Source organism: Strix aluco, chromosome 17 (assembly GCF_031877795.1).
Source record: "Strix aluco isolate bStrAlu1 chromosome 17, bStrAlu1.hap1, whole genome shotgun sequence".
NCBI classification, from domain to species: Eukaryota; Metazoa; Chordata; class Aves; order Strigiformes; family Strigidae; genus Strix; species Strix aluco.
This window is the reverse complement of record NC_133947.1, coordinates 16,068,014-16,095,685: the sequence shown is the minus strand read 5'-3', so window position 1 is coordinate 16,095,685 and position 27,672 is coordinate 16,068,014. Positions and strand designations below refer to the sequence as shown.

Below are 27,672 nucleotides of genomic sequence, written 5' to 3'. Positions count from 1 at the left end.
GCTGTTTTGCTACCTCAGTGCATTTCTGCTGATACCTAGCAAAATTTCTGAGACTTTCTGTTATGCAGTATGAGCCCTGTGAACTACTGCCTTTCTCTGTATTAATGCCTTAGAACTGCAGTTCCCAAAATATAGACCATAGAGATGCAAGCGATGAGGCTGCTGTAGTATATAAAGGAGGTGTTTTAGTTGACACTCTCTAGTATTATACTGCAGTTCATTTTATTACACCTGCCATTCTGTTGTCTCTGTTTTGTGATCATTCATGGACAAAACTTCGGGAACTCTGCTTTAGAGCCTACATCCCAGATGTCTGTGCTGTGCTGCTTATATGGAAGGTGGAGATGTTTTAGGACTCCAGCTGTTTCTTCTTTAAAGGAGAACAGAGAAGTAGTAGAGGGAATAGCAAGATTACTGGTGCCAAGCTTTCTGTACACAAAGCTTCCAGAGCTAGGGTAGTTCTAACAAAATGAAGGAGGTAGCCACCTGTGAGGAACATGTTTCATGCCTAACCTTATACTTGAAAGGTCTTTTAGGATCAGGTAGGTGATACTGAGAGCTGAGCTGAAATTTGTCTGATGAACATGGAGTGTAGGGTTACCTTGAATTCATCTTGAACTGTTAATACTGTTAATTGTTCCACTGTTGTGCAACTGCAGTAGTAAAGAGCTGGCCCTGTCGAAACAGCCTTTCAGATGGCTCCTCATGGGGCTACCAAGCAGCTTGAAAGGGCTGGAGTTTACCTGCAGGATTCTGGATTCTTCTGTCTCCCTTAGCCCATCAGGTGGCTTGTTGGCAGCTATCTGTCATGCTCAGGGGAACACTGACATAATACGCCTGGGTTTTTTTCAGGATGTGGGGATATTATCCTATTGTGTCCTTCCTAAAATTGTGGTAGTGGCAAAGATGATCTATCATGAAAGAAAGTCCATGTTCAAGTTTTTCATCCCTTACCTGATGAATTTTACAGAATATGACTGGAGGAGGAGGTATGTCCTCGTAATGCTGAACATTCATGTCTGTTATCATATGCAGACGTGTAAGCAGGATGTATTCTGTGGGCAGAATGGATTTATTCCCCAGCTGATGATAATCACAGTAATTTCATAGGTAGCTTTACCATCAGACATTTTATCTGTATCTAACTGTATTCTGAAGGGAATAATTTTGTGTTTAATTAATTGTTCCCCAATTAATTTCCCAGAATAAGGTGTTCTAAAATCCCAAATTTTAGAATTGCATTCTTTTTAAAGAGCTGGTATCTGGGGCAAGCTTGTTGCTTTAAAGGAGCCATCCCTCCTTTAAATTTACAATGTAGACAGTCCTAATATAGAAGTTAAAAAATGAATTATAAAAATAGAAGTGAAACACTTGGAAAGTTAGAGAAAAAATTCTTCCCTCCTGGGTACTGAATAGGTCTTTAAAAACTTTCCGGTAGTAGAGGTGCGAGCTTTACTTTCCACTGAAGAGTGATTTCTGTGGTGGGAGAGTGATACATGGTAACTTCTACTTCAGAAACCTCTGTCTGTTGAATCTTGTCTGTGGAACCTTCATTTAATTAAAAGGTTTGATTAATGCAAGCATTGTGTACTCTTGTCCTAGTTAGAGATGCCTTGGCATGCCTTCAGGTCTAAGGAGTTATTTCTAGGCACATGAACTATTTCTAATAGGAATGAGAGAGCCAAAAGGGGAGAAGGGTGAGGGAAACTTGTGTTTAATCTCCAAACATAGACTGTTAGTGTCTTTATACTGTCTTAGAGGTGGCATAGGTGATGTATGGGCACTGATGCTGAAGCTTGGCACCTCCTAGGCTCTGATGAAGTCATCTCTCTAAGGAGGGAGGAATAGTGATGATTTGCTTGGTTCTTCTGGTGGCTGCCTGACCATAGTTGGCATATAAAATCAAAGAATCTGTGAAAAGTATTGCTTCATGGTCTAGGTGAATCTCCTTGATAGTACTTGAGAGCCAAGAAGTGTAGGAGTCAGGAAGGAATATATTCCACACAGAAAAAATAAGGTTGACTTCCTTGGGGCACATCTGACTGGAGAGTCCATTTCTGAATGCTCTCTGGCCTTCTTACAGCTAGGTTTGAACACTCCACAAGACAAGACCCAAGTGCTGGGTAGGCCAAGGTGACTGTGTCAGATCCTTCTCATTAGAAGTACCCCTCTTGAAAACTTCTCCAGGAAACAGATGTAGAGGTAACTTCCTAGGATGAAAGTTTAAGAATGACAGGAACTGAAGGACTTAATGTGCACATTCCAAGCATGAGGAAGAGGAGTATGGTTTCTGTGCCACATAGCCTAAATCTCCAGCATCACATCCTAACGACACATGCAGATCCATAGTGTGAACATGCATATGGACAAACCACCTCTGGAAAACCCAGTGGCTATCAGAGTAGAGGTAAATCTGGAGACGGAAGTTGTTTCTGTGGTTGGTTGGTGGTTTTAATCCTAACGTAGAACGGCTAGAGGCAAGGCATGCTCAGCTATCACACTATTCTGTCCCTGGCAGGAGGCAACAGCACACGTTAAAGGAAGAGTGTAAGAATGGAGCAAAGCATCTGTTGATGCTTCCCTGTTACACTCTACTGCCTTGGGACTTCCTGAGCTAGAAGCCACATTTGTCTAATTCTCCATTTTGGAATTTTTTCCCCCCCATAAATGTAAAAAGTGAATTCTAAACACATGAAATCTTTCAGAATCTACAGCGTCCTGTGGCTGCGTGTTCTAGAGTTTAAGCACAAATGTGACAGTAGATGATGTTTGTTTCTGATATGTATCTACTGTTTAGGGCCAGAAATTAAATTCCTAAAATGTATCCAGATTTTTCAGTGAATTTCTGTTAGGTGCAAAATGTGACTAAATTAATATTTAGTTTTGTTTTTGTGTTTTTTTCCCTCTCCCATCAAGGGTGCCAAATGCCTGATACTTTGAATTCATGGTTTCTAGTAGCCCAGCTTCATGTCTGGTAAGTGCAAAGTAAAATAGTAATATAACTATTTTCAGGAAATAGAGTGATAATGTACCTTAATGTGAGAAAAAGTAGGCTCCATGGTTATTGATAATAGTGGTTATGTTCAATGTACTAATTACTGAATTTTAGCAGTTTTCTACTAAAGAACAAAAAAGTCCCATAGAGAAGCTAACATATTTTACATCTCTAAACTCCTCAGTAGTGGAATGATCTTTGCCATGAGTTTTCTAAAAGCCTTGCTCAGCCTATGTGGAAAAATCTTACTGGGGTGTTTTAGGAAAAGTTTAAATTTATGTAAAAGTCATTTAAATTGGAGAATTTGTGGTGACTGAAGTTGCTGCTCGTCAGAAGCATTTAACAAATTATAGCATTGGCATTTATTCTTGCACCTCTGAAATGTGCGTACAGGTTGGTGAATGCCAGCTTGGCTACATCTAAAAATATTTAACACTTTAAACATTAAGATTTTTCCTTTTTTCATTTGTGAAAATAGTAGCCAAAAAAATCAGGTTTTCATCTAGCATTACATACTTGTAAAGGTCAGAGGGATGCACAAGGGAGTACAGTAATTTTTGTTAAGTGCCAGATCTTTCAGGAAACTGAAGTCCGTAGACTTAACGTTCAGTTATCCAAAGGCTGAAAGGAAGTTTGTACTGAAATAGCTGCACTTAAGCATAGGCCCCTTATTTCCTTGCCTCCTTTTTTTCCCCTTCCCTCCTTTTAATTTCCTGTCTCCTCAATACATTGAAAGATGGGGCAACTCATTCACTAAAGAATGAATAAATCAGCAGAACCATTGAAATTATAATCAGTTAATGAAATCAGTAGAATCAAATAAGGAAAACCCTTGAGATTTGCAGTTTGGGGAAAAAAGGCTTAAAAAAATTACTTGATAAGCTAGTCATTCATATCAATATTTGGAAAACTACTGTAATAAACATTCAAAACCAAACTGTTAGTAAGTATCCGGGGAAAAACAAAGAGGGGTGACATGAATCTGCAAAGAACACATGTTTTTTCACATCATCTTGATTTTACATTGACAGGAAAATGTACCCTGTGATACACAGCATCATATTCAACATACGTAGTCTTCTTTCATGACAGGCATAAAAATAAACAAGGGGACTATGATAGAGATGAAACTGGTATGGGATAGACACAAAAAGTCTGAGATCATTGGAGAAGGCCAAGAGTTGCCACCCTTTGAGCTGGTGATGTTAAGGAGCCAATGAGGGAAATGGAAGTACTTCTGTTTAAGATACGGTGGACAGGTTGACAGCAATATACTACACAAGCAGGAAGGAACCAAATCCCTCTACTTTGTATAACAGCAATGAAATGTCGAGTGTGGAGGTTAGCACTAAAGGTTAATTTTTCCAGGGTCTGTGTGCCTGGGTCCTCTGTGTTCCTGGCAGCTTGACCTAAGGAGTGCTGTCATTCTGAACCACAAATGAGAGATCCATTTTGATATTCCAGGATACAGAGAAGCCTGTGATAGGCCTGCTCACTGCCTGGGTCATTGGGGAATGATGCAGGCTTTGCTTGCGATCAGCTTAGTGACCAGGATTTTGCCATGACATAATTTTGCTTTCACGATCAGGTTTATTGTAAACCTATGTTCTCTGTGATTCTCTTTCTTTAATCCATTTGACCTCAGTAAAGTGGGAGCGGAACATTATTGATTCTGCTAGCTCTGGGAAGACCAAGGACATCCTACCCCTGTCTGAAGGCTGCAGTACCTCTGTCTTTCCTGCTGGACCTTTTGCCTAAGAGGCTGGAAACCTTCCTGATCTGGTGGCCAACGACCTGAACATGTAGATTCTGATCACCATCTGTTAAAGTGTTCCTGTTCCACCTTGCAGTGCAGTCTGGATCACTTTCTGGTGTACTTCTTCCCTCTCCTTCAGAGTTTTAGTTTCAGCTGATTCAGAGTGTCTTCTGGAGGTGGAGAAGATGAGAATTTTTCCTAGTTTGGCAAACCCTGCCTCCTTACTGTTGTCATTGCCCGTCATGTTCTAGTCAGCTGTGTTTCTGTGCTTTATGCATCCCACTTTTGTAGACTTAAGATGCTTGTCAGAGCATACGTTCTTGTGTTACAGATTCTGACAAGTCCTCTGTTTGAATCTGGCTCTTATTTTTTCTTGCCTGTGAATAGAGTTTTCCTACTTGCCTCCAGTCAGAAAGGGGAGAAATTCAGGCTCTCGTGTTTAGCCTCTGCTTTTGCTAACTTCTTTCAAGATAATGTTCCTTTAGGTACACTCCAGTGCCTTCCAGTGCAGTGCTAAAATGATACTTTAGAAAATCTACATATCAATATTCTTTCCTGAATGTCATGGTTTTATAGGCTGTCTCTGCTACTTCATACCTTTGATGTCAGGAGGACTCTTTCTTTTACATTTAGAAGTCCAGACCTTTCAGAAAATCAAGCTGTTCATCTCCACTGCTGGGTTTGCCTTTTCCCATGCGGTGGCAGTCTAAATGGAATATTGGCTGTGTCCAGAGCTGTTATGAAACTGCCCAAAGAGATGACTTTTGTGACTGTACTAAGAAATGTTTTGGTGCAGGATGTATCATGTAGATACCTAGAGCTCCATTTGTATTATTAGCACACCAAGTACGGTGACATCTCTAAAATATTTAGGATCAAAATAGAGAGGTGGTACAATTCCTGTTACCAAAGACTCAAAGATATGTTGCAAGAATTCATCTGAGCATTGTTTCTGATAAGGAAATCTGCACTTGAGAAAGTGTTGATAGTCTGAGAGAGTCCAGAGGAGAATAAGAACCACCAAGTATGTAGAAAACAGTTGCTGCAGGAAAAGATTTCTCAGATTTGCATGGAGAAGACTGGGGATACCATACTGTTTTGAAATGTACTGCTTCAGAAGAAAGGGAATAAACTGTTTCATGGTAGAGAGGGCAGGCAGAAAGGTGTTTAAATTACATCAGAGGAATCTTGCTGGAGATTTGTTTTAAGAACAAGTTTATCTGGGATGTCTTAGGCATTTAGTTGATCCTGCCTTAACATGAAGGAATGGGCTGCATGGCTTGAGCAAAGGCACCGGGGGAGGGGAAGACTGCACAGCCATGCTCGGTTCTGTTAGTCTGTGCCCCAGCAAAGACCTGTATGTGGCTGTAAATGCAGTAGTTGGTGAACTTGCTAGGCTGGGGCACAGAACAACATGTAGACCTAATCATGAAATGTTCAGAATTCTGCTTGTTACCATTTTTCATAGAAGTGTGTGTCACAACATATAGCTGATGACAGAGTAGATTCAGGAGCTTCCTTCTCCCATCCCCTAAGTTGCTGGCCATTCATGAATGGGTTAAACAGAATAAACCCTTTCAAAATCGCTGTTGATACTTGTGGTGTTAAGCCAGAGTAACTTCTCTGAACAAGTATAACATAGCCCCAGAAATAATTGCTCTGGAGCAACCGAGGAAGCAGGAGTGAGTGGGCAGCTGCAGGGGATGGCAGGAAGCTCTTGAGTGGGCTTTGGCCTTAGAAGTGTAATGTGTGATCACACCTTGACTGCATGGCACTGAGCCACCTCACAACAGTTGACAGGGTGGTGTCAACTACCGCTTCTGGTGTTTAAGCCAGTCTGTTGGCACTGTGGGAATACTGACAGAAGCAGTTATAGCTGGGGCTGTTGTGGGAAACTGCGACATCTCATCTAAGATGGGTGGAGTTATAGAGGCTCCTGTTCCTTTTCAGGCAGCCTTTCATATAATTTTCTTCTAACATAATCTCTCTGCATAACTTAAATACAGCATAAATTATCCAACGCAACAAATGTCAGGTAGACATCTTTCTAAAGATAGTCTGGAATAATTTTTCTTTCATGGTTTGATGAAGATGAGTCAGTATTTGACTAAACTACAGAACGGATTCTGTAGTGAAACGATAAAATGTTTCACACTCTGTTGATCTAGTTAGAAGGTTTATAGTCTTTAAAGAGTCTGTGTCTTTTAAACCTCAGACGGCAGGTGTAGTAACAAACTACCAAATTTTCAAATAAACTGCAAAATTCCATGATCTCACTCACGGTGCTGCAGAACAGCTCTGTGACAGCACTATGCATCCAAACACAGAGCTGCCTTTTAGGCTTTGTGGGTAGCAGGTTTTACTCTGAACACCACTCCAGTCCTGCTCATCAGTGACCAATTGTTAGCTGTTGGTCTGTGCACTGCTCTCTCCTGCTTCACCACCACTGAAGGCAGACTGGATAGGAACCAGTATTTATGCTCGGGAGGAGGTTTTCTTGCCAAGCCAGTCTTACTTTTTCCCCCTGAGCTTGTGTATTCAGCAAAAGAAGTTTAAAAATGCTTTTCTTAGCCCAAAATTAGTCTTTTAAACTGAGTCTTTTTCTCTTTGGCTAGTTAAGAGTGGGTAAAAATTTGGGATACAGTAACACTTTCATACAGCTCAGTTATGTGAATGCACAAGAGGAACAAAGGTTTTGAAACTGGTGGAAGTAAGACACAAAAGTTCTGAGCTCTTTGTGCATTTGTTTTGTGGAAGGACTGGTAACTGGACAGCTGTTCTCTGGGTTCTGGACCACTGTTTTAGCAGAAAGCTTTGTCATCTTTCTGTGAGCAAGATGAGGATTCATTTCTTGATACTGTCTTAATTGCATTTGTTTGCTGGGACAGTGGTGCTGTTGGACAGATACCAAGTTGTCACTGCCACATTATAAACCTTGGGAATCCTTACACAGCTCTGTTTCCTGAGACAGAAATTGCCAGTCTTCCCAATGTTCCCTTTGCTGCCTGCTGCCCTTCCCCTTCTCTATCCAGCTTCTACCCAGCTTCTGAGAGAAGCCTCTACCCATCTTCTCTCAGTCACTCCACCCTTTGATCATCGGTCTGCTTCTCAGTCCCTCTCTCCATCTCTGACCTCATTCCGCCTGGCTTGTGTTGGGAGCCCGAGCTGGCCCCTTGTATGGCCAGTGTCATTTTCAGAAGCTCTCCATCTAGAAATCAGATTCTGGTCCATGGGCTTTTCTTTCAATTTTGGTGTCTCAGTTGAATGACCCTTGTATATGACTTAGATGTATGGTTATAATCAGAAAAAAGAATATAGGATTAATGCAGTTTTTGTTACCTTCAGTTTGTTTTGTCTCTGTGACTCATGGCTGGCAATAAGTTTTGCTTCCTTTACAGGCTAAAAAATATCTTTCCTTTACTAATCAGTAGACAAGATAGAAACCATCATAAAGTTTGGCATCTGTCCTTTTACAGGTCAGCCCAACAGACTAGCTTCAAGTGTTTATGACTCTCCCTGTTGAGCTGGCATTCACAGATCACCAAATACTTTTAATGCCTGTAGGGAGTTACAGAACTTCTGTCCACTGAAGAACAGATTAAAAAAAAAAAATCATCATTTTCACTTCTTAACTCTTGTGGCACATTCACTATTGTTAGTATGCAACTGCTTCAAAGTGGCCTCCAGCAGCTCTGCTCTGTTGTTTTTACATAAGCTGTGAGAAGAATTTCCTGTGAGCAGCCTCCCACCTATAGCTTGTCTCTATGCAAAGCAGTGACCTCTTTTAGCTCCAGTGTTTGAGCATCACCTCATCTCCAGTAACTCAGTCTATCCTGGACAGGCACTTCTGACTCATAACACGGGCGTAGAGCTGATTAGCGAGGTAGAGAAGGTGGGATGGTGATGGGATTGTTCTCTTAGTTTAGTGAGGGATTAGCCTGTATTTCAATTCATGCTGTTTACAGATGTTGTAAAAGAGGCAAAATAAAATTTTTTCTGATGATTTATTTTTTAGACAGAACAGCAGCAATGAAGTTCAAGTGGCTTTAGTGCTTAAAAAAAAAGTAAACCAACTCAACCTGATATTCTCATTAAGATCCCACAATGCATTTACAACCTTGTGAGTTCTTCTAGCATGTACTTGGCTTGCCAAGTGGTTGGAGATGTATCCAAAGACCCCTTTAGTTGAATAACTTAGGACAATGCTAATGTGAACTTGGGTGAAGTCTGTAACTTGCTTAAATCTTCACAGCTTGGCTAGTTTGGACTCTTAGAGCACTTTAGTATGCCAAGCTGAATTACAGCTGGCTTGTAGCATGGGATTAGACAAGACATTTTTTCCTGCTCCAAAGGGTGATATTCTTAAGGCTGAGGAATTTAGGTTGCAGTACTGTTTAACTAGATTACAGTACTGTCAGCCAGAATAGAGTCCACTGTCACTCTTCCATAGCTAAATTGGCCAAAATCCATCAGATAGAGCTCTTGAGTACAGAACAGAAAAGTTTGTGATAGTCTACTTCTTTTAAAAATAGAAATCTTTGGGGTTTTTTTCCTGATCACAAAAACAAAACTGTAAGGAGAATCTTAAATGAACTTAAATATATTTAATTCACTCTTTACATATGAAGAAAAACTAGAAGCGATGAATTTGGTGTTTATATTCTTGCAGGATGTGTCTGCTACGAATGAAGCAGGAGGGTCGCTCAGGAAAATACATGTGTCGCTATATAGTTCACTGCATGTGGGAGGATGTTGAACAGCGTGGTAAGGTGATGGGGGTAAGTCATCTTTGGTGGTGATAATCTTGATGATTTCACATCTTTCAATGCTTTTGTAACTTTGCATATCTTAGAAGAATGCCTACGAATCAACCTGTAGCTGCTTGCTTATTTATTAGCGTAAGCTGGTGTATGTAGCCCTTACTCCTGACCATTCACTCCCGCAGCTGTACTGCCTGTTGTATTGAGCCACTGACTTTGTTTCTGAAACTGCACCATGGCCTGGGTGAAGATACTGCTTTGTCTGAAAGTGATTAATTTTCCATGTGGTTTGCCATGTGATTGTAGAAGTGGATGCTGCTGTAGCAGAATGGGCGTTTGCGGATAGAAATAAGCAGATGAGTTAGGGAGAAACGTGACTGGTGCCAAATGTATAACTGCAACTTAAGTAGTTCCAGCAGAGCTTTTAGTTTTCTCTGTATCTAGGATGTTGAGTAAAAGGAAAGTTAAGAGACAAGGTTTTTATGTTAAGTTCCTGTACATGACTATAACTAGTCATTAGTTTATTTTTCATTTGGATTCTCCAGTATACCTAGTCTTTATCACAAAAGAAACATTGTAAGGAGAGAGTAGCTCCAAGGATAGTTCATTTGCAAGTTTGAAGGAAGAACAAGATTGCATCTTTTTGGCCTGTTCTGAGGAAGGTGATGCTAGTTAGTTGTAGTGGTCATTTCTGGCCTTAAAGTCTGTAAGTGCGTTTCTCCAGCCTTGGTCTTCAGAGCAGGCAGTGCCCAAGCGATCGGAGGAGGAGATGGTTTTCATAACCCCAGTATCACGGTGGTGACAGGGGACCCGCTACATTTGAGGGTGCCTACATTCAGGGCACTTCTAGTGGGAGAATAGGGCTGGGAAAGATCTCCTGTGTTGTGGAAAAAGAACTGTTCAGTGATTAAATAGAGGTTTGTCTGTGATTAAAACAAATTGGTCTGTTAGAGAAGTGACAGTTTTCATAGAGCAATAATGGCATATTGTCAAGTCTTAGTTGTCAGCCATATTTGGAGAGGCTGCTACAGTATCCCTATTGGTGACAAACAAGGGAGTTAACCAGTGAGTTAGGATTTGGTATGCGATCCTGCTAGTAATTCAAGAAGCTTCTCTGATCTTTTATTTTGTATGTGGTTTTAGAAAGTGTTGATTTTGGTGCAACTTGAGTTATTCTATCAGCAATGGCTCTCTTTTCATAATTGTTGGAAATTTCATAGCTTTAGTATGTTACAGCTTGCTTTTAAAGATAAATCATACTCTTAATCTTCTTTTGGATTAAATCTAAATTCAGGCATTTTAGAATTTCTTTCTACATTAATGGGTTTACATAAATTCCAGTATAGGAATCTTCACTGTCCTGGTCAGATGCCATAAGGCAGTGTGAGTGAGCCTAGACAAATTAGATGATAGTACTAGAGGAGAAGTTTGAATCAAACAGCTTATGCATTTTTGTCCTTATCCGATGTCTTCAATGTCCTATCAGTGGTTGATTCTGCTCTCTGTAGGAACCGGAGGCAGCTCAGATCTTCATTCTGGGTATAAATTTAAGGGTGCTCTTCTTGAAAAGAAAAAAAAACAAACCACCACCACCACCTAGCCAAACACCCCGCCTCCCAGAGCCCCCCAGAATCTCTTCAGAGATCTTTTGATTCCATCTGTGCACAGAGAGAATGCTGCTTTGAAACAGGAAATTATTTCTCTGTTCCTTTTCATCCTCATTTTGCCTTATATGAACTAACCTCAAATGCCATCTTGTAGTGTTCCTTGTAGGATCTGAAGCAGCAGCAAAGAGAAGCAGAGCTAGTCATTTGCTACCCTTACAAGGATGCAGAACTCAAAAATAAAGCATGGTCTAAGTTAGACCTGTATCAAGATTTTTTTTCAGTAAACTCTAAGAAAAAAAAAGACAGTGCTTACAGTCAGCCCTTTGTAAAGGGAAGCAAAGGGTTTCCATTTCTGCAAACTAAACTATTCCATTGCTCCCCAAAATTCCTCAAAGAGTAAAAAAACCCACCAGTATCCTTATGTTTTCATCCAGTCTGGAGCCTCAAATGTTATTACATGCATATTATAATGGTATGGTTGCTGTATGATGCAACTGCAAGGAGAGCTCAGGTTGTTTGAATGCCATTCATTCTCTGCCTTGGCAGGTTAGGCATCTTTTCAGTTTATCCTTGAATTTAAATTTCGCAATCTTTGTTTGTAGTAATGAGCATGCAATGTAATAATGAACATGCTTAGTTTGCAATAATATGATTCCTATAATATGCTTTTGACTGTAACCTAGTGTTAACATAGCTTTTATGTGGCAATAGCTGATGCTTAAATGAAGTATGTACACATTTAAAGGCTTGATCTCAAAAACAGTTACATCTGTGTGTATATTTAATATAGTTTAGCTGCACAGAGGCCCATTGATTTTAATGAGACTCCTTGTGAGAGAACGTGAACTCTTGAGGTAACAGCTTACTCGACCAGGCATTAAGGGTGTGTAAGAAAGCATAGATTGTAAACTTGGAAGTTAGAACTGTTCTCTTCCCCATAGTGTTTGTGAAGGCATAGGGCTTTCATAATCTTCTAGTGGTTTTTTTTTCCTTTCATCTTTTAATTATTCCTAATCATTCATTATTTTGTCAAGATGAATGAACTTTTTTGTCTCTTCTAGTAGTATTTATTATATGTTAGATGAAAATAATTTATGCATTGATGTTTGAAGAGGTTAGCTGTTCCCTTGCTTCTTATCACTGCTTTATTTTCCTTCCTTGGTGCTAGCGATCCCAGCTTAATATGCCACTTCACCCATGCCCCTGAATGGGCAGTTCCTGTTTCTTCCATGCTTGTTCACTCTTCTTCACTTACTTTCCTCCCCATCACATAGATGTGCCCTGATTGAACTCTTTCTCTCATCTCATCTTTAGCAGCAGCAAGGAGTTTTAAGTGAGAAATAAGTAAAGGGCAGTTAGCCTGAGTGTTAGGATCTACTTACTAATCTTGATATTTGTCCCTAATGGTTCTTCTCAAATGAAGCTGACATAATGACAAAAGGTTTGTGAGCTGATTGAGGAATATGTGTAACAGCTATTTATTTTCAAGTAATTTAGTCCTGCAATCAGTATATATGCTACCTCCAAAAGAAGACAACCTTAATGTTCCTCTGTTGATGCTTTCAAATTTCAGAATCTGAGCCTTTCTCAGAAATAAGTTAAATGAAAAAAAACTTTACTGAATACTTCTACGGCACTAAGTCAGTGCCTAGGATATTCCATTTCTTACTTTTTCTCTCATGGAGGGTATCAAAGGTCAGTATTTAACTCCAATTGGTACATTCCTCTATTGTGGTATAAGTGACAGAGCACCTCTGTAAAATTGCTAGTTGGATGCAATTAGTTTAACTTGTTGACAGACAAAGCTGTAGTTCCTCAGCTTGTTTCCACATCTAGCAACAATTCCAACACTTGATGCAGAAAATGGATACTATATTCCTGAATTGATATTGATGGTTTATTAAAATATGCCATCTGCTCTTAAATATACAAGTTCATTGGAGCTGAAAGTGATAGAATGTAAGGCATTTTAACTACTAATTTACATCAGCTCCAACTCCAAATGGAGTTTGTATTATTTCAAAACCTGGTTGTTAAAACTGCTGAGATCTAAATCTCAGCTACAAAGTTTTGGGACCTGTTAGCCTGAGCTCCTTCAGCACTCCTGAATGTCGGCAAGAGTCAGAAACCAAAACTTGACACAGCTGTAAAAACACACAGAGAGCCTGTGGCCTCAGCAAATTCTACTGGTGCAGGCATATTTCAGATATAAATTTTACTCTGCTGTCCCTAGTACTAATGAAGTCAGTTTCTTTTGGTGGGTTTGCAGCCAGGTGTGTCCAGTTCTGTGGCTAACCAGTGCTCTTGACTTAATTTTTCCACTAGTGACATTTCTATCAAACTTTAAAAACAAACAGAAAAATTGGCTTGATGCAATGGCTCAAAGTGTTAATAGTAACATTAGGCTGGGTAAAAGACTTCCTTTCGATCCTACTTTGCCAGAGATCTCCACCTTGTGGCTTGCAGTGAATAGATTTATACTATGCAAACTGGCAGCTGCCTAATCAGTTTGTAAGGGGAATTCAGTCAGTGCTAGAAGTTGCTGCGATTTGTCTTCCTAACAGAGTTCTTTAGCACCCTCAATATTAACCTTACTGACCTGAGTATTGTGTTTTAGTAACTGTGTGTATATAAAAGCAGTTGTTATAAGTTTAAGTGTTTTTTAATACCCTTAGCTGAAGCTGCAGAGTTGATCAGGACTTGTAGATGCTGGAGTTCCCTGGAATGGGATTTCAGCTGGTAATCGGACAATAGATATGAGGTTAAAAAAAGACAAGTCCCCTTCCCCTGCCCCAAAACCCCCCCAAAAACCCATGAAAAAAAACCCAACACCCCTTCCCCGCCCATGTCCCCTTCCTTCAAGAACCCCATACTAACACTTCTGGGTGCAAGTCACATGCTGTCTAAGAAAGATACATCAGACTTACTTGAATACCTGTAAATTGTTGTAGGCTCATTTTAACAGTGTCAGTCTTGTGTGTTGTGGTGGCATTCTGCTTCTGAAACGCAGAAGGTTTTTTTCAGTGCAAAATAACTTCATTTTATAACGATACATGTTCTAAAAGCTGCAAAAGAGATAAGCATGGGAGGGGCTGTCAAGCCCAGTGTGCCAAGCCTGTTTTAATTTATCTTAATCTCACTTTCCTGTTTTCCCACCAGACCACTTAGACCCCTGCCCCCTTTTTTTTCCAGGAACACATCTAGGTGTCTTTTGAATTCGTTTATTGGCTCTGCTGTGCATAGCACAATACAGTCTTTGTTATACTTTCGGCTAGAGCTGTTTATATACAGTGACCCATAATTTGCTCTCAGTTACATTGCTGTGCATCTGAAGTAATGCCATCAGAATCAATAACATAGTTTACATCAGCGTAACTGAGAGCAGAATTTAGCTTCGTGAACTTAAACACCATTTTCTGTCTTAATACTCTTCTCACAGTTAGAAGACTTCAGATGATTAAAAATGCTATTTTACCTTACAGTAGCTAGAAAACTTCCTAAACTTGATAGAGTTCAGTTTATGTTATTCTTACTGTGGAAAAAAAAGTGTCTGACACTTCTAACTAAAAACTCAGAAATCATGGTCAGAGCAAGACAAGTAAGATTCTAGAATGGCTTTAGAAGATGAGAGGACAGGGCATGAAATGGATAGAATTTTAAAATAGAACTTGCTCTGTGTGTGAATTGAACTATTGCAGTTGATACACTTACAGTGGGAAGCTACTGTACGTGAATACTCAGGGGCTCCTTTTCAGGCCTGTCTCTAAAATCTGATGGGAAGTCAGGGAGTCAATTTGGGATGCACAGAAGAGAAACTACATTATCATGGGAGAACAGGGGCGGAGCTGGGGCAGAAGGGGAGTGTGTGCAGTGTTCTGGCAGTGCAGTGGAGGGGGAGTTGAGATGGAGGAAGTGTACTGAAGCAAAGTATTACAGAGAAGGTAGTGATTTTGTTTGAGGAAATGGACTGGGATATGAGATAGAGGATAGTGTTCAGTACAGTTGAGAACGGTTTTTTAAAACCTATAAAACTAAAGAGGAAAAGTTTTCATTTCAAATGGTCTGTGTATATTTTGAAATGGACTTTACTAGTACATTTTAAGGAGAAAGTTGTTATGAGTTTTTTAATGACTATTTAGAAAACATAATATATAACACTTTACCAGTTTCTAGTGTTCCCTCTTAAAAACAAAACAAACTTACTTGCCAAAGTACTGAGATCAACATTGCTATGTGTGTGTTTTGTGCTTGTTTTGTTTAATAGGATACTAGGCATTGTGTGATATGTTTTAACTGAACTTAGTGTTTTAAGAATATCACAAAAGAAATAGGTCATCAACCCTTGATCCTTTCTCAAAGAGCTTGAAAGTTCACAGTAAATTTCCAGTATTTTGGCATTTCATAAATGAATAATAGTATCAGGTACTGTTCTGGAGTAAATTCAGTAAATTTGATTCTGGAAATCTTAATAAATATGCAGGAAAATGCATGTGTCTGGAATGTTACCTTGCAAATATCTTGACTGTGATGAGGTCTGGAACAAACAATATGCATGGTGATGCAAATTTAACTTTACCAGGTCATGGAGTTTTGAAATAGGGGTCTCTTTCTTATGTTGTTTTTAATGTAGTTGTTCTAGAACCAGTGCCCATGGAACTAGCACACCCGGTTATCTTAAGTATAGGCATGTTTGGGGCGTGCCAAGGATACCTGGTGTTGAAATCCAGGTATAATATATGCTTGGGTTCTTTTCAACTGGCCTGCCTCAGTTTTCTATAGAGTCTGGCATAAAAAAAATCAATTTAAATTTCCCAGATGTGTTGGATCCTGATACTGTAAGGTAGTGTCCTTGGTCTATTTTGTGCCTCCTTCTGGTGCCTGCAAGAAGTACACTGGAAAGTGCCTTGTAGCACCTTTATTCCCCATGTTCTGTGCCAGTGAGGCTCACATGCCAAAATCGATTTTACCATGGAGTGCTTGTAGGTGTTAAGTGCTGCCCCGTGTTTCTCAAACTCTCCAGAACATCGTGTAGTTGCCAAAATTCAAACGCTGAGCAATGAAATACTGCTCACTACAACTGCATAATTTTTATTTTGACAGTGTAGAGATGATGGTGGAAACAGGAAAATGATCCTTACAGGACCTGCTGCAGTCTCCAGGCTCAGCGGAATGGGTAGCACCTGTATTGTCACTGTTTGGCTCCTGCCAGTGCTCTGTGTATCACTCACGATCCAGTTTGGGATTTGCCTGCGGTCAGCGCAGGGTTAAGTAACATGCTCTTATACTATGTATTTTGAGCATATACATTATCAGCTTCCATCCTTCTGGAGTTTGCCCCAGAATTCCTCAACTGAGATCAGCTGGTCTGCTTGGCTAAGCCTGTTGAGACTCTTGGAAGCGAGGTATCTTGTGTTGTGGTTGTAATTCTTTTTTAACAACTCTAAGCTGCTGCAGTGAAAACATGAATGCACTTTTAAGCTCCTTTGTAAATACAGAAAAATGCCAAGACCAATGTCTCTTCTAAATCAGAGTAATCAAACAAACCATGAAGAGGTTACTGTTGCTTGCACTTTTCGCTGCTGGTAGAATGTCGCTGGTATCTTCTGGTTCCTCTTTAGGAATGGGTAACTTTTCCTTATGTTTTTGGTGCCTGCCTGTCTTGAAAGACAATAACATAAGCATGAGTTAAGGTTCTGATATGGTCTGGGGGTGCTGCAGAGGTTTGAGAGGCTGCTCATTCCCTTGCCCTCACACAACTTCTTTTCATGTCTCTGGCGGACTCAGCAGCACCCATGTGTTGTGGCTTTGATTAAAACAGTATGCAGCTGCTCTTGGCAGCTCACCGATTGCCACTGCCACCTTCTGTAGCATCTCTGGCTATTCCCTTGCTCCTGGATCAGGAGGTTCTAGTTGCCAGATGGTACCAGGTGGTGTTTGGTAACTGCTGCTGACGAGGAGAGGTTCGTTGGTTTTCTCTACACATCCAACTTTCACTGAATGCTTCCAAATGCTAATTCTGGCTAAACTAAGGAGTGGTTGAAGTGCTGTATTTTACACAAATTCTGGACTTGTCTTCATAGGGCACAGATAGCACGAGTGAGGTCTGTTTGGTACTTGGGATGTCTTCTCTAACCTTTATTTTGGGGAAAGATTAGTGACGTTTTATTTCTTTGTTTCTGAGAGCAAAACATGAGTGCAGCTTTACAGACTAGAGTGATTGTTTCCAGGAGAGAAAGAGGCACAGCTTGCAAGAGAATTTCTTTTCTTTGTTTTCTCTGTGACGGCCAATGCATTCAGGCTGATGCCATCTTCATCAAGCTTATATCTGTACAACTGTGGTAATTAGTCTTGTTCTCTCTCGGTCCTGCTATCCTGTTAGAAGAGCATGGTCCTGTTACTCTGAGTTGCCTTCCTTGCTTGACGCTTCCATTTTGTCAGGTACAGTGAAAGTTTACTTCCCCACTGATTGCTTTGCTCTATGGTACACTGACTGTATTACTGTTCTCAGGTATGCCTAATTTTGGCATTTACTTGCAGTACATAAGCAACTACTTAAGGTCTTAATTAATCACACCCATTCTCAGTGCTTTTTTTCCCCTCCTTGTCCTTGGTCGTTCTTGTGTTACCCTAATGCCTGAATTCATTGGAGCTTGTATCTGATTCTCTTTTCAGGGTGTGCACCTGTTTTTACAGTTCCTTTCTGTCAGTACATCACACACTTCTCCCTTCCTACTTTTTATCTTGCAGAGATACTAGTTTCTCTCTCTACTTTTTCTTACCTCTTGTTAAGTCTCTGTTTCCTTGCAGGACCCCTTTCTGTATGTCAGACTGGCACTACCACATCTCTCCCTTCCCTTGTGTTTCTTCGTGTTCAGTGAATCCTTGTACAACCATCAGTGCCAGCTGTGCCTGCTCTCCATCCCTGGCATGCTGCTTCACTGAGTCAGTGGCCACGTGCTGCCTTTATTCAACGTGCTCATCCAGCAACGTCCTGTTGCAAAGGTCCACAATGGAAGCTCAGGATCTGTCCTCTTGTCTGCTTGCTTCAAACCCACCCTTGCATGTTGAAGCGTCTTCGTGACTTTGCTTCTTTCAGCTCCAGATCTGTCTTCTTCAATTCCTTTATTTCTTTATTTGAACACTTCCTTTCCCATCCTAAATCTCTTTGCATATTTGCCATCGTCAGTGCTTTCCTCTGCTATTATCCTCGTGCCTCATCTTTTTCTCTCTCTCTGACCTAGACATCGCTCGTATGTCTTCTGAAAACTGCTGCAAGGATCAGCTCTGGCTTGTGGCTCACTGACATTATGTGTCCTGACTGTCTCCACTAGTGGGTTTTTTTGCTTGTAGTATGTACTGGGGAGTTGGTGGGCAATCTGCCAGTGCTGACAGTCTGAATCAGCTTCCCCTGCATGCAGCTCTGTGCCAGTTTAATTGTCAAACTCCTTCAAAGGCCAGTCTTAAATTCTGCTGCAGACAGAATTGTCTTCATGTTTATAATGCACATACTACAGTGCCTTGTAGCCTGGCTAGGTAAGTGGGTTGCAAACGTTTGTATTTTCCTGTTAGAACTCAGTTACTTCATTTTCTGATTTCTCTGGCCCATTTTATCCGTTTATAAAGCCCTTATTTTTGACTGCTTTTGCTAACAGCTCCCACAGTAGAATAAATGATAATGATTGGGAAGTGCAAATGCAATGCATTCAATAATTCCAATGCTTGCTTTCATGCTTGCTAGCTTCTTTGGTTTCTTTTACTACCTTAGTATAAGCAATGGCATATGACACTTTTGTGCACATTTAGGCAAACTGATGTCTTGTTCTGTTTTCCATTCTGGTTTAGGAATCTCAATAGATTCTTTCTATTCCTTTGTCCTCAGTTGTTGTCTTCCTCTTCTGTTTCTGGTCATACACAGCACTTGCTGTGTCTCTACAAGTTAATTATCACTACACTTCTGTAAGAACTTGAATGTTGTTGTTTCCATATTCAAAGGGCAGGAAATTATGCAAAAGGTTAAAAGATTTGACCAAAGTGCCAGTGTATCTGATCTTAGAGATCTCTGTTTGTTGCTAGCAAAATGTACATCATGTTGATTTTCAAGTTAGTCAGATGGCCTTGTGGCTACAAGAATGCACATAAAAGGGGAGATTCAGCTAGTGGTATTTGGTATCGTGGATGGAAGATGGGGTCAGTACAATCTTGGTTTATGTGAAATGAGCAACACTGATCTGAGTTGGTCTTCAGATGGCTTGGGTGTGGATTCCATAACTCCAAATATATTTGGGAGGTAGCAGAAGGCTGGCAGGGCTGTGAATGACCAGTGGTTTTAGGGGGTGTCACCTGAACCATATAGTCATTTGTCTCGTTTGTGCTAAAAGTGCTACCAATTCCTTCTATTTGTAGATGCTGTTTGAAGACTTCATTTTTTTAAAAGTGAGGAAATGGCAGAGACCATGTAATTGATGGAAGTCCATGACTAAAGCCCAGATGACAGAGCTATGTGCTGAGAAGCTTGAAAGTAATGTGTCCCATTGAGAGCATCCTAAATTTGCCCTTTTCTGTTTCCTGTTTTATTATGCAAGAGGGAAGATGCCCCATATGTAGGTTTAATCTGTGTTATTCAAGAAGCAGTGTGTAAGGAAATTTTTGGCTGCTTAAAGTCCTTGCCCACGCTTTTAGGATCTTCTGGAAGTTTGTTTATTCACAGCAGCATCAAGTCTGAATGAAATACAGAAGTAGGATGGAAAACTCACAGTATCTTACCATGCAGCTTTTTCATGGTTCGCTTTCCTCCTTTGCCTTTTACTTGAGGGCAGAACTAGGGTAGAGAAATAATTTTTGTTCGCTTCTGAAAGGTTACAGTAATAAAGAAACTCTTGTTAACATCAGAGTATATGGCAGGCAGGAGTTTTCACAGTCTGGCATTGTTTATTTTACCAGCAATTTGGAACCTTCTGCACTCTTAAAATATTGGCAAGAAAATATTTAACTGTTAACTATTCTGTGGCATGCGTGTGTTTGAAGCCCTGGGGAGGAGGAGTGCTTGGGGAAATCGGGTTTTTCTCAGCTTATGATTGAAACCAGAAGGTGCAGAATATTGGTAGAAGGTGAAAGCAATGTGACTTCAAATTAGAATTTTACCCAAATGTGGAACTGATGGGAGAATGTCAAACAGGTCATGTATGAACAGGGCTGTGCTAGGAAATAGTGGGAAGTCTGATGGAGCAAATACAGATACACCAGTCTGCTAGGCACTACAAAAATGAATTTGAAAGTGAGATAGTAAGAGTGAGTATTTGCATTTGTCCTGGCCTTAATCACTGGATAAAGGTTGTAGCAGTACTAGGCGTTAGCATCAAGGATTAAGCTTGTTAATTGCTTATCAACTGTATGTACTTTAGCAATTATCACTTCATTTTAAAATGAAATAAACTCTTTTTTTAATGGAGAGTATTTTAGGAGAGGAGATGGGTGACTTGCTGTTCCTATGCAATAGAAACTTGTTCTGGTCCCAAATTTTTCTTCCCATGAGGTTAGTAAAAGCTATGGTAAAGGTAGCATTTTTTGAAAAAATTGTACTAGCATATTTCAGGTGAAATTCCTATCAAGTCAGCAAAGTGGCCTGATGACTGGTATCCAGGATCATCTAATGAGCTGTGGCTGAGCTGTAGCTGTCTTGCTGCAAGTCAGGGCAGGAAGAGATATTACAGACAGAAGAGATACCAGTCGATATCTGCAAAGATCAGCAAAAAATGAACAAAACTGAACATACTCAGAAGTCATTCTTCTAATATCAGATGAAGATCCAGGGTACTGTTTCTAGGAATGACCAGAGATATTTGGGAAAAAGTGCAAGAAACAGAACTGTATATCAGTATTTCTTCTGGTATATTCTCTCGTCATGCACTAACAAGTAATATGAGAGTTGCAGGGGGACCATCATACTTAATAGCTACTAACAGAAATCCTCTATGAATGTGCAGTCCCTCTTTACCCCTTTCGTATTTTTTCCTCTTTAATGTCCTGGGGCAATGACTACTGCCACTTAATTGTGTTGAATGAGAAAGTACTTGTATTTTATTTTTAAAGTATTATTTGGTCATTTATTCAGCTTTTTTTCTAAATCTTTTTTATGAGAAACAGTGAAGAGTAATTCCTTGTTTACCTGCTTGATACCACTCATGATTTTACCTCTTCATCATCTTCCTTCTCATTTCTCCCTGAATATAACTAGTGTTTCCTCATATGGCTAATCACCTTGGTCTTTTCTGTGTGTTTTCTATTTCTTTTCTGCCTGTTCTGAGATGAAAAGGTAATGAACATGTGCATCATTTTATATGTGGGTACACTATAGATGTTTGGCAGAATAGGGTTCCTCTTTTGTTCTATATTCCTTTTATGATAATTCCTAAAATTTATTGGTCTTTTTCTTCACTACTGTTTTCTTGAACTGAATTTTTTTTTTTTCAATTTCTCCACAAATTCCCTTGTAAGATCCATTTCTGGAATTGTAGCTGTTAAATGTGTGTGCATTGTTATATAGATTTTGGGGGGGGGTGGGTTTTAACGCTACTCTATCAGCACTGAATATTACTGGTTATAATTATCTGTGAATGTTATTTTAATTTATTATTGTATTTTCTACTAATTTGTACTTACCTAGTTCTGCTGAAGTACTTTTCAAAATGGATGCCACCTTTCATGGCTCTGCAGTCCTGTTAAATGTCACCTAATAGGTTTCATTTAGTTTAGTACTTTATGATCCCAGGGATTTTGTTGCTCTTGACTTTTATTAAGTTATCTTAAGTGTTTTTCTATGGGCAGATCATATCACATGGAATATGATGGACACTCAGAATCCTGAGTGCCGGGAGAAGGTGATGGAGCATTGTATGTTTACTGTCTCATCCAGTGAAAAAACTGGGCCACCAGATGAAACTAGCAGGAGCCAGTTTCAGAAGAAACAAACCAGGAGGTGCTGGTTCTCGTCATGGGTAGTAGACCAGGGTACTTCTTGCTGAAGCAGAAAGTTTACTGGACAAGTTGCTTGACATAGACCTTTTGAAGGTCACTGTTGTTGTGGTTTAAGCCCAGAGGGCAACTGAGCACCAGAAGTCACTTGCTCACTCCTTCCCCCTCAGGGATGGGGAGGAGAAAATAAAAGATTCTGGGATGGAGACAAGGACAGGAAGGGATGACTCACCAATTATGGTCACAGGCAAAAGACAGACTTGATTGGGGAAGAAGAAAAAGAACATCAATTTAATTTGAACACCACCACCACTTAATTTACCAATCAAACAGAGTAGAACAGTGAAAATACTTCTCAAAAACACCTTCCCCCCACCCCTCCATTCTTCCCGGGCTCAGTTTTGCTCCCCATTTCTCTCCCTCCTCCCCTCCAGCAGCGCAGGGGGCAGGGATGGGGGTTGTGGTCAGTTCATCACCCGTAATTTCTGCTGCTCCTTCCTCCGCAGGGGCAGGACTCCCCACACTCTCCCCCTGCTCCAGCGTGAGGTCCCTCTCACAGGAGACAGTCCTCCATGAACTTCTCCCATGTGAGTCCTTCCCACGGGCCGCAGCTCTTCCCAAACTGCCCCGGCGTGGGTCCTTGCCATGGGCTGCAGGGCTCCCAGCAACGGGCTGCTCCAGCACGGGCTGCCCTCAGAGTCCCGGCCTCCTTCGGCCGCAGCCCCCTGCTCCGGCGTGGGCTCCTCCACGGGCTGCAGGTCGGCATCTGCTCCCCCGGTGACCTCCATGGGTGGCGGGGGGCGGCCCTGCCCTCTCCCCAGGGGCTGCAGGGGGGGGTCTCTGCACCAGCAAACCTCCCCCCCTCCTCCTTTCTTCCACTGACCTCGGTGTTTGCAGGGGTATTTCCCTCACAACTCCAACTCCTCCTCCCAGGTTCCCCTTCTTAAACAGGTTATCACAGAGGTGCAGCCACCATCGCTAATTGCTAATTGGCCCGGCCTTGGCCAGAGGAGGGTCTGACTTGGAGCCAGGGGAGCTTCAAGAAGCTTCTCAGGAGCTACATCTGAGCCCCCTCCCCCACTAACAAAAACCCCGCTACACACAAACCCAACATACTACATAAACAAATATCAAGGGTTGAGAATTGTCCAGAGCTGAAACTGGCTGGGAGAATACTTGGAGGAAGCATATAGTCTTTCTACTTTTCTCAATGTATTGGCTACTGTTGAAGGCAAGATACCATGTTAGGTGGACCCTTGGACTGATCCAGTGCAGTGTTTTCTCTGTATGACTCTTTCTGACAGTTACTGAGGTTTGTCTCAGTAATGAGATTGAGTTTTACAGGATCTCCTAAGTGCTCATGGTAAGTGTCTACCTCAGCAATTTATTTACCTTTACTACTGTCTTCTCCAAGTGCCTCTTTTAAACTTGCTTATGTAACTTCCTTTCAGTTTATCAGACTAAATTCTTGATTCTGGTGTGTTCAGAAACACGTTCATGATCAGTTTTAGTCTTGTAGCAAATAGTTTTTTAAGAGGTATTACAGGAAAAACCCTCTACAACTGCTCGCCCTTCCAGAGACTCGGCATTAACTAGACAGAGAGCAGAGTGATTTGACTTCTTTCCCCTGATCCTTTCTCTTGAGAGGTGGTCAGTGAGCTCTGCCAGCCACGTACTACAGAGAAAAAGGAACTTGGAATAAGCCCCCGTATATTTAATGCAGTTAGGGTTGTACTGTGATCTACTCTGCATCTTTAACTGTTACCATGGCAGAGTTTCCAAATTAATAACTACAAGATAGAAACGTACCTCGTTTTCTTGATACCAGACAGCTGGGGATGACCATCTGTTTTTGCTGAAATACGTAGATGATGTTGTATAACTTGCTTTTCTATGTCTGCTTGAAATAAAAATGCTCTAAGGAGTGTTATTGATGATTATGCAATTGTTGTAAAGGTAGCAGAGCAGGCAAAAGTCTTTTTCCATTAATATTTTTATGGATTGAAGATTTTGGCAGGAACTGGTTCTGATAAAATCTAACATTCAGCTTTTGTCTAGGTTAATAGAATATTGAAGTAGGTTGTCACTGAACATTGAAGAAAGCTTTAAAGACTATTCTCTGCAGTTAATTACCTACTGAGGTGCGTTACAAAATTAGTTACTTTTAATTAGAAAGTTAGAGAATTTATCAGAAAAGTTAATAATCTGAAGTATATGGGGACTCACAGCTGTAGCTAATTACAAACCAGTAAGCTTGTTTGCAGACAAAGTAACAGAGTGGTTAATAAAAGACTCAAAAACTGTAGATTGGAAAAATAATTTCTGCAATGTCTTTGTCATTTGACAGCTATGTGAGATTGCCTGAAGGAACTGGGCATTTTGGCCCCTTGCTACAGAGATATTTTTAATCTGTTTTATTAATTTAATCTTTTTGATCCTAGCTACAGTCTCAGTCATTTTCGAAATTACTGTCCTACAAGTATTAGTCATGTTATTGGAGGAAATAAAAGGGTTGAATGCAGGTTTTCCCATTTAATGTCATGTGCATTTGTTAAAAGGGCAGCAAACACTTAAAAAGCCCATATATAACTATATGTGGTTATATGTTATTTATAACTAATGTAAACTGTGCATTAATGCAACTTGTGAGAAGGTGCATAAAAAAGCCTAAATGTTTGAGGGGTGACATTTTTTATCATGAAAGATTTGTCCTGTACCTCCTTCAGGAACTTCTGCTGATATTGAATGCTCCAGTAATTGAAGTGTCAATAAGAGTCGGTTGATGTTCATGGCAGTGTGGCTAACAGAAGTCCCCAGAACAGGCTCACTCATAACAACAAAGGGAACTCATACCTGCGTAACTTGTTTTGCTCGAGAGATGGATTAATTTGTACTGTATCAACATAAAGCACTACTTTGCTCTTACAACTTTGACTGCTCCAGGAGTGCGCTGATGATGTAGTATGTCAGTGTAAACATTACCTTAAAGAGCCTAGGCTTGGTTTGAAACAATGGCTGTGCTGACACATCTACTGTGTACAGGTACAGGAGCAAATACATTGTATAGAAGAAGCTTTTCATTCTAGCAGGAATGGTATAATGAGAATGAGGGGGTGGAAACTTAAGCCAGAAAATTCAAATATGAAATGGGATACACATGTTCAACTGTGAGGGTGATATGCTTTAGCCAAACACAACTTACAGAGCTTAGTACAGAGGGAACCCAGTGAAATGTAACGGTCTGTGATATGCAGAGGGTCAAGTTCTATGATCTAATCATTTCTTCTGGCTGAAATCTCTTCATAAAAAAAACCAGTTCAACCATAACTTATGGCCTAAAGAGAGGAATTGCTGCATGAAATTCAATGACTAGCGCTTGTACAAGGTGCAGCTAGAAGTGTCCCTTCTGGCTTTATAGTCTATGGATGGATTCATGTGTTAAAGTAGCTTAAGGGTGCAGCACATGCTGGCAAAAGCCGTAACAGAAAGAAACTTCTGTTAAAGTGCTTTCAAATAGTGTAGCTCATGGACATCACAGCTACGTCTACACTAGCATGTAGTGTGATCTGACAGGAGCACATTTGTGGAGTGAAACAGTTGACGATCCAGCATCCCTGTTCCACGGGGATGATCTTTACCTTGTGCTGGTTCTAGGCTGATCCCGTGGGCTGAATGTCTCTTAGCAGGTAGAGGGCATGAGAGAACATTTTCCAGGTTGTGCATGCTGAGACTTCTCTGCAGTGTAAACCAAAGCATGGTGAGTGGGGATCAGGAGGAGATCCGTTACAAAAGAATGCTCTCATTCCAACAAAAGACATTAATGTGGATTAATCCTATAGCAGCTTTCACTTAAAAACTGCCCATACATAAGATATTTTCATACATGTCTAGCACATACAATGAAGTAGTGTGCTCTTACTTTCCTAGAAATTTTGTTAGAATACAAAACCTTAACATGATATTGTAAATTGTTGGATATAGCAGTAAGCCTCACAGTTGGCTGTTGAATGATGCATATTGAACTCGTTGAGGCTGAAGATGAGGTTTCTTATGGCAATATAATAATGAAAATGCAGTAGTCATAGGCTGTAGTTGTCTTGCAGGCAGAATGTGGGATCGTGGAGTGTTTCAATGAGAAGCTGTGACATGTAGCAGGAAGGTATGTTAGCTGTAAGTTTCTTTTTTTTAAAGGTCTTGTAAATGTGAGAGATGCACCAAAGGTTTATTCCTTGTTTTGAACTAAGATAGTTCTGTGTGTCATTTTAGGCGGTGGTATATAAATTTATTCTGGTGACAGCTCTGCAATGGGTTGTTCCAAAGAAGGCAAAGGGGCTAAGTCCCTAGAAGAGCTCCAGATGTTACTGATTTTTTTCTTGTTATTAGCAATTACTCACTTGGAATTGTCTAGCAGTTTTTCTTCTTAATAACAAACTGTGGAAGAGTCAGCAGAATCATGACCAACTAGATCATGAAACTTGCCAGTGGTAAGAACATGTACAAGCATAAAAAGAGGAAGCGTTTCCAACAAACGCTGATTTGGATTTACTCATTTTTCTTGTCTTATAAAGAAGGATTTTCTTCCTGCAACATTTGTACTTAACTAATGCCAGTTGTATTCTTCAGAAACTGCAATATTGCTTTAAATGTAATTTTATTGCCTGAGATACTGCTCCATCCCCAAAGTCATATTTTATATTTTAAACTGTTTGTCTTTTAAGATGTATTTATTGCCATGTTTGTTTAACTTGGTTATCTCCCTCATCAATCTATTTCTTGCTAACTTAAAGCTGCTGCTCTTTGTTTTTAGTATAGAAAGCTGTGTCCCTAGGGATGTATAGTCCAGGACTTGTCTCTGTAATGGGACTATTTGTTTTCTTTGCCCCTTGCAGTTGCCTGCTGTAACATTTGTAGTATGTGTTAAGTAATCCTTGAGGTAACATTTTTATTATGTCATAAAAAGTGCGTGGCAAATATATAATAACTCATGGAATTTGTTTGTTTAAAATGGAAGGATAATTTATTGAGTGTGTTACATGAGACCTGCTCCCCCTTATTAGAGCTGTAGAAGTGCAGCTTATTTAGAAGTATGTTCTATTGAGAAAAACCACGATCTCTGACATGCATAGAAAGTTTGAGCATGGTTGGGTAGAAATGACATCATAGTTTATGTACTCAATAAAAATTTAATTAAGTCATTACAGAAGTTGCAGTCATCATTTAACCCTCTGATTTCTTATGTTTAGTTCTTTTTTTAAACATTCAGTAATAACCAGTCTCCAAATCTTGATAGCCTATAAAATATCTGCATGAATTTTAATAGTTTATATTAATGGGAAAATATGAGTAACTGACATAAAAGGAATTTTCCTTGTGTTTGCACTGTATGCATTTCTATAAAAATCAACAGATGAAAAAAGATAGTGGTTTAATGGAAGGATATTTGAACTGGAGATTTGCTAGTGTAGCAAAAACTAATTCATATTTTGTTAGAAAAGCTGTTGCATAATTGCCAAGGTGAATACTTCTAAGGATACTAAGAAAGTATTTAGGACATGTGGTTCACACTGTCATAAGTGTGATAAG

General features: G+C 40.2%; 1 protein-coding gene across 1 annotated transcript in view; it reads left to right on the top strand.

The window, feature by feature from the left end:
* UQCC1 (ubiquinol-cytochrome c reductase complex assembly factor 1) overlaps window positions 1-27,672 on the top strand; it is a 50,405-nt gene that overhangs the window by 15,975 nt on the left and 6,758 nt on the right. Inside the window, exons 6-7 of the mRNA XM_074842977.1 lie at window positions 2,917-2,974; window positions 9,421-9,529. Coding sequence (XP_074699078.1) covers window positions 2,917-2,974; window positions 9,421-9,529 — 167 coding nt within the window. The remainder of the gene's footprint in view (window positions 1-2,916; window positions 2,975-9,420; window positions 9,530-27,672) is intronic.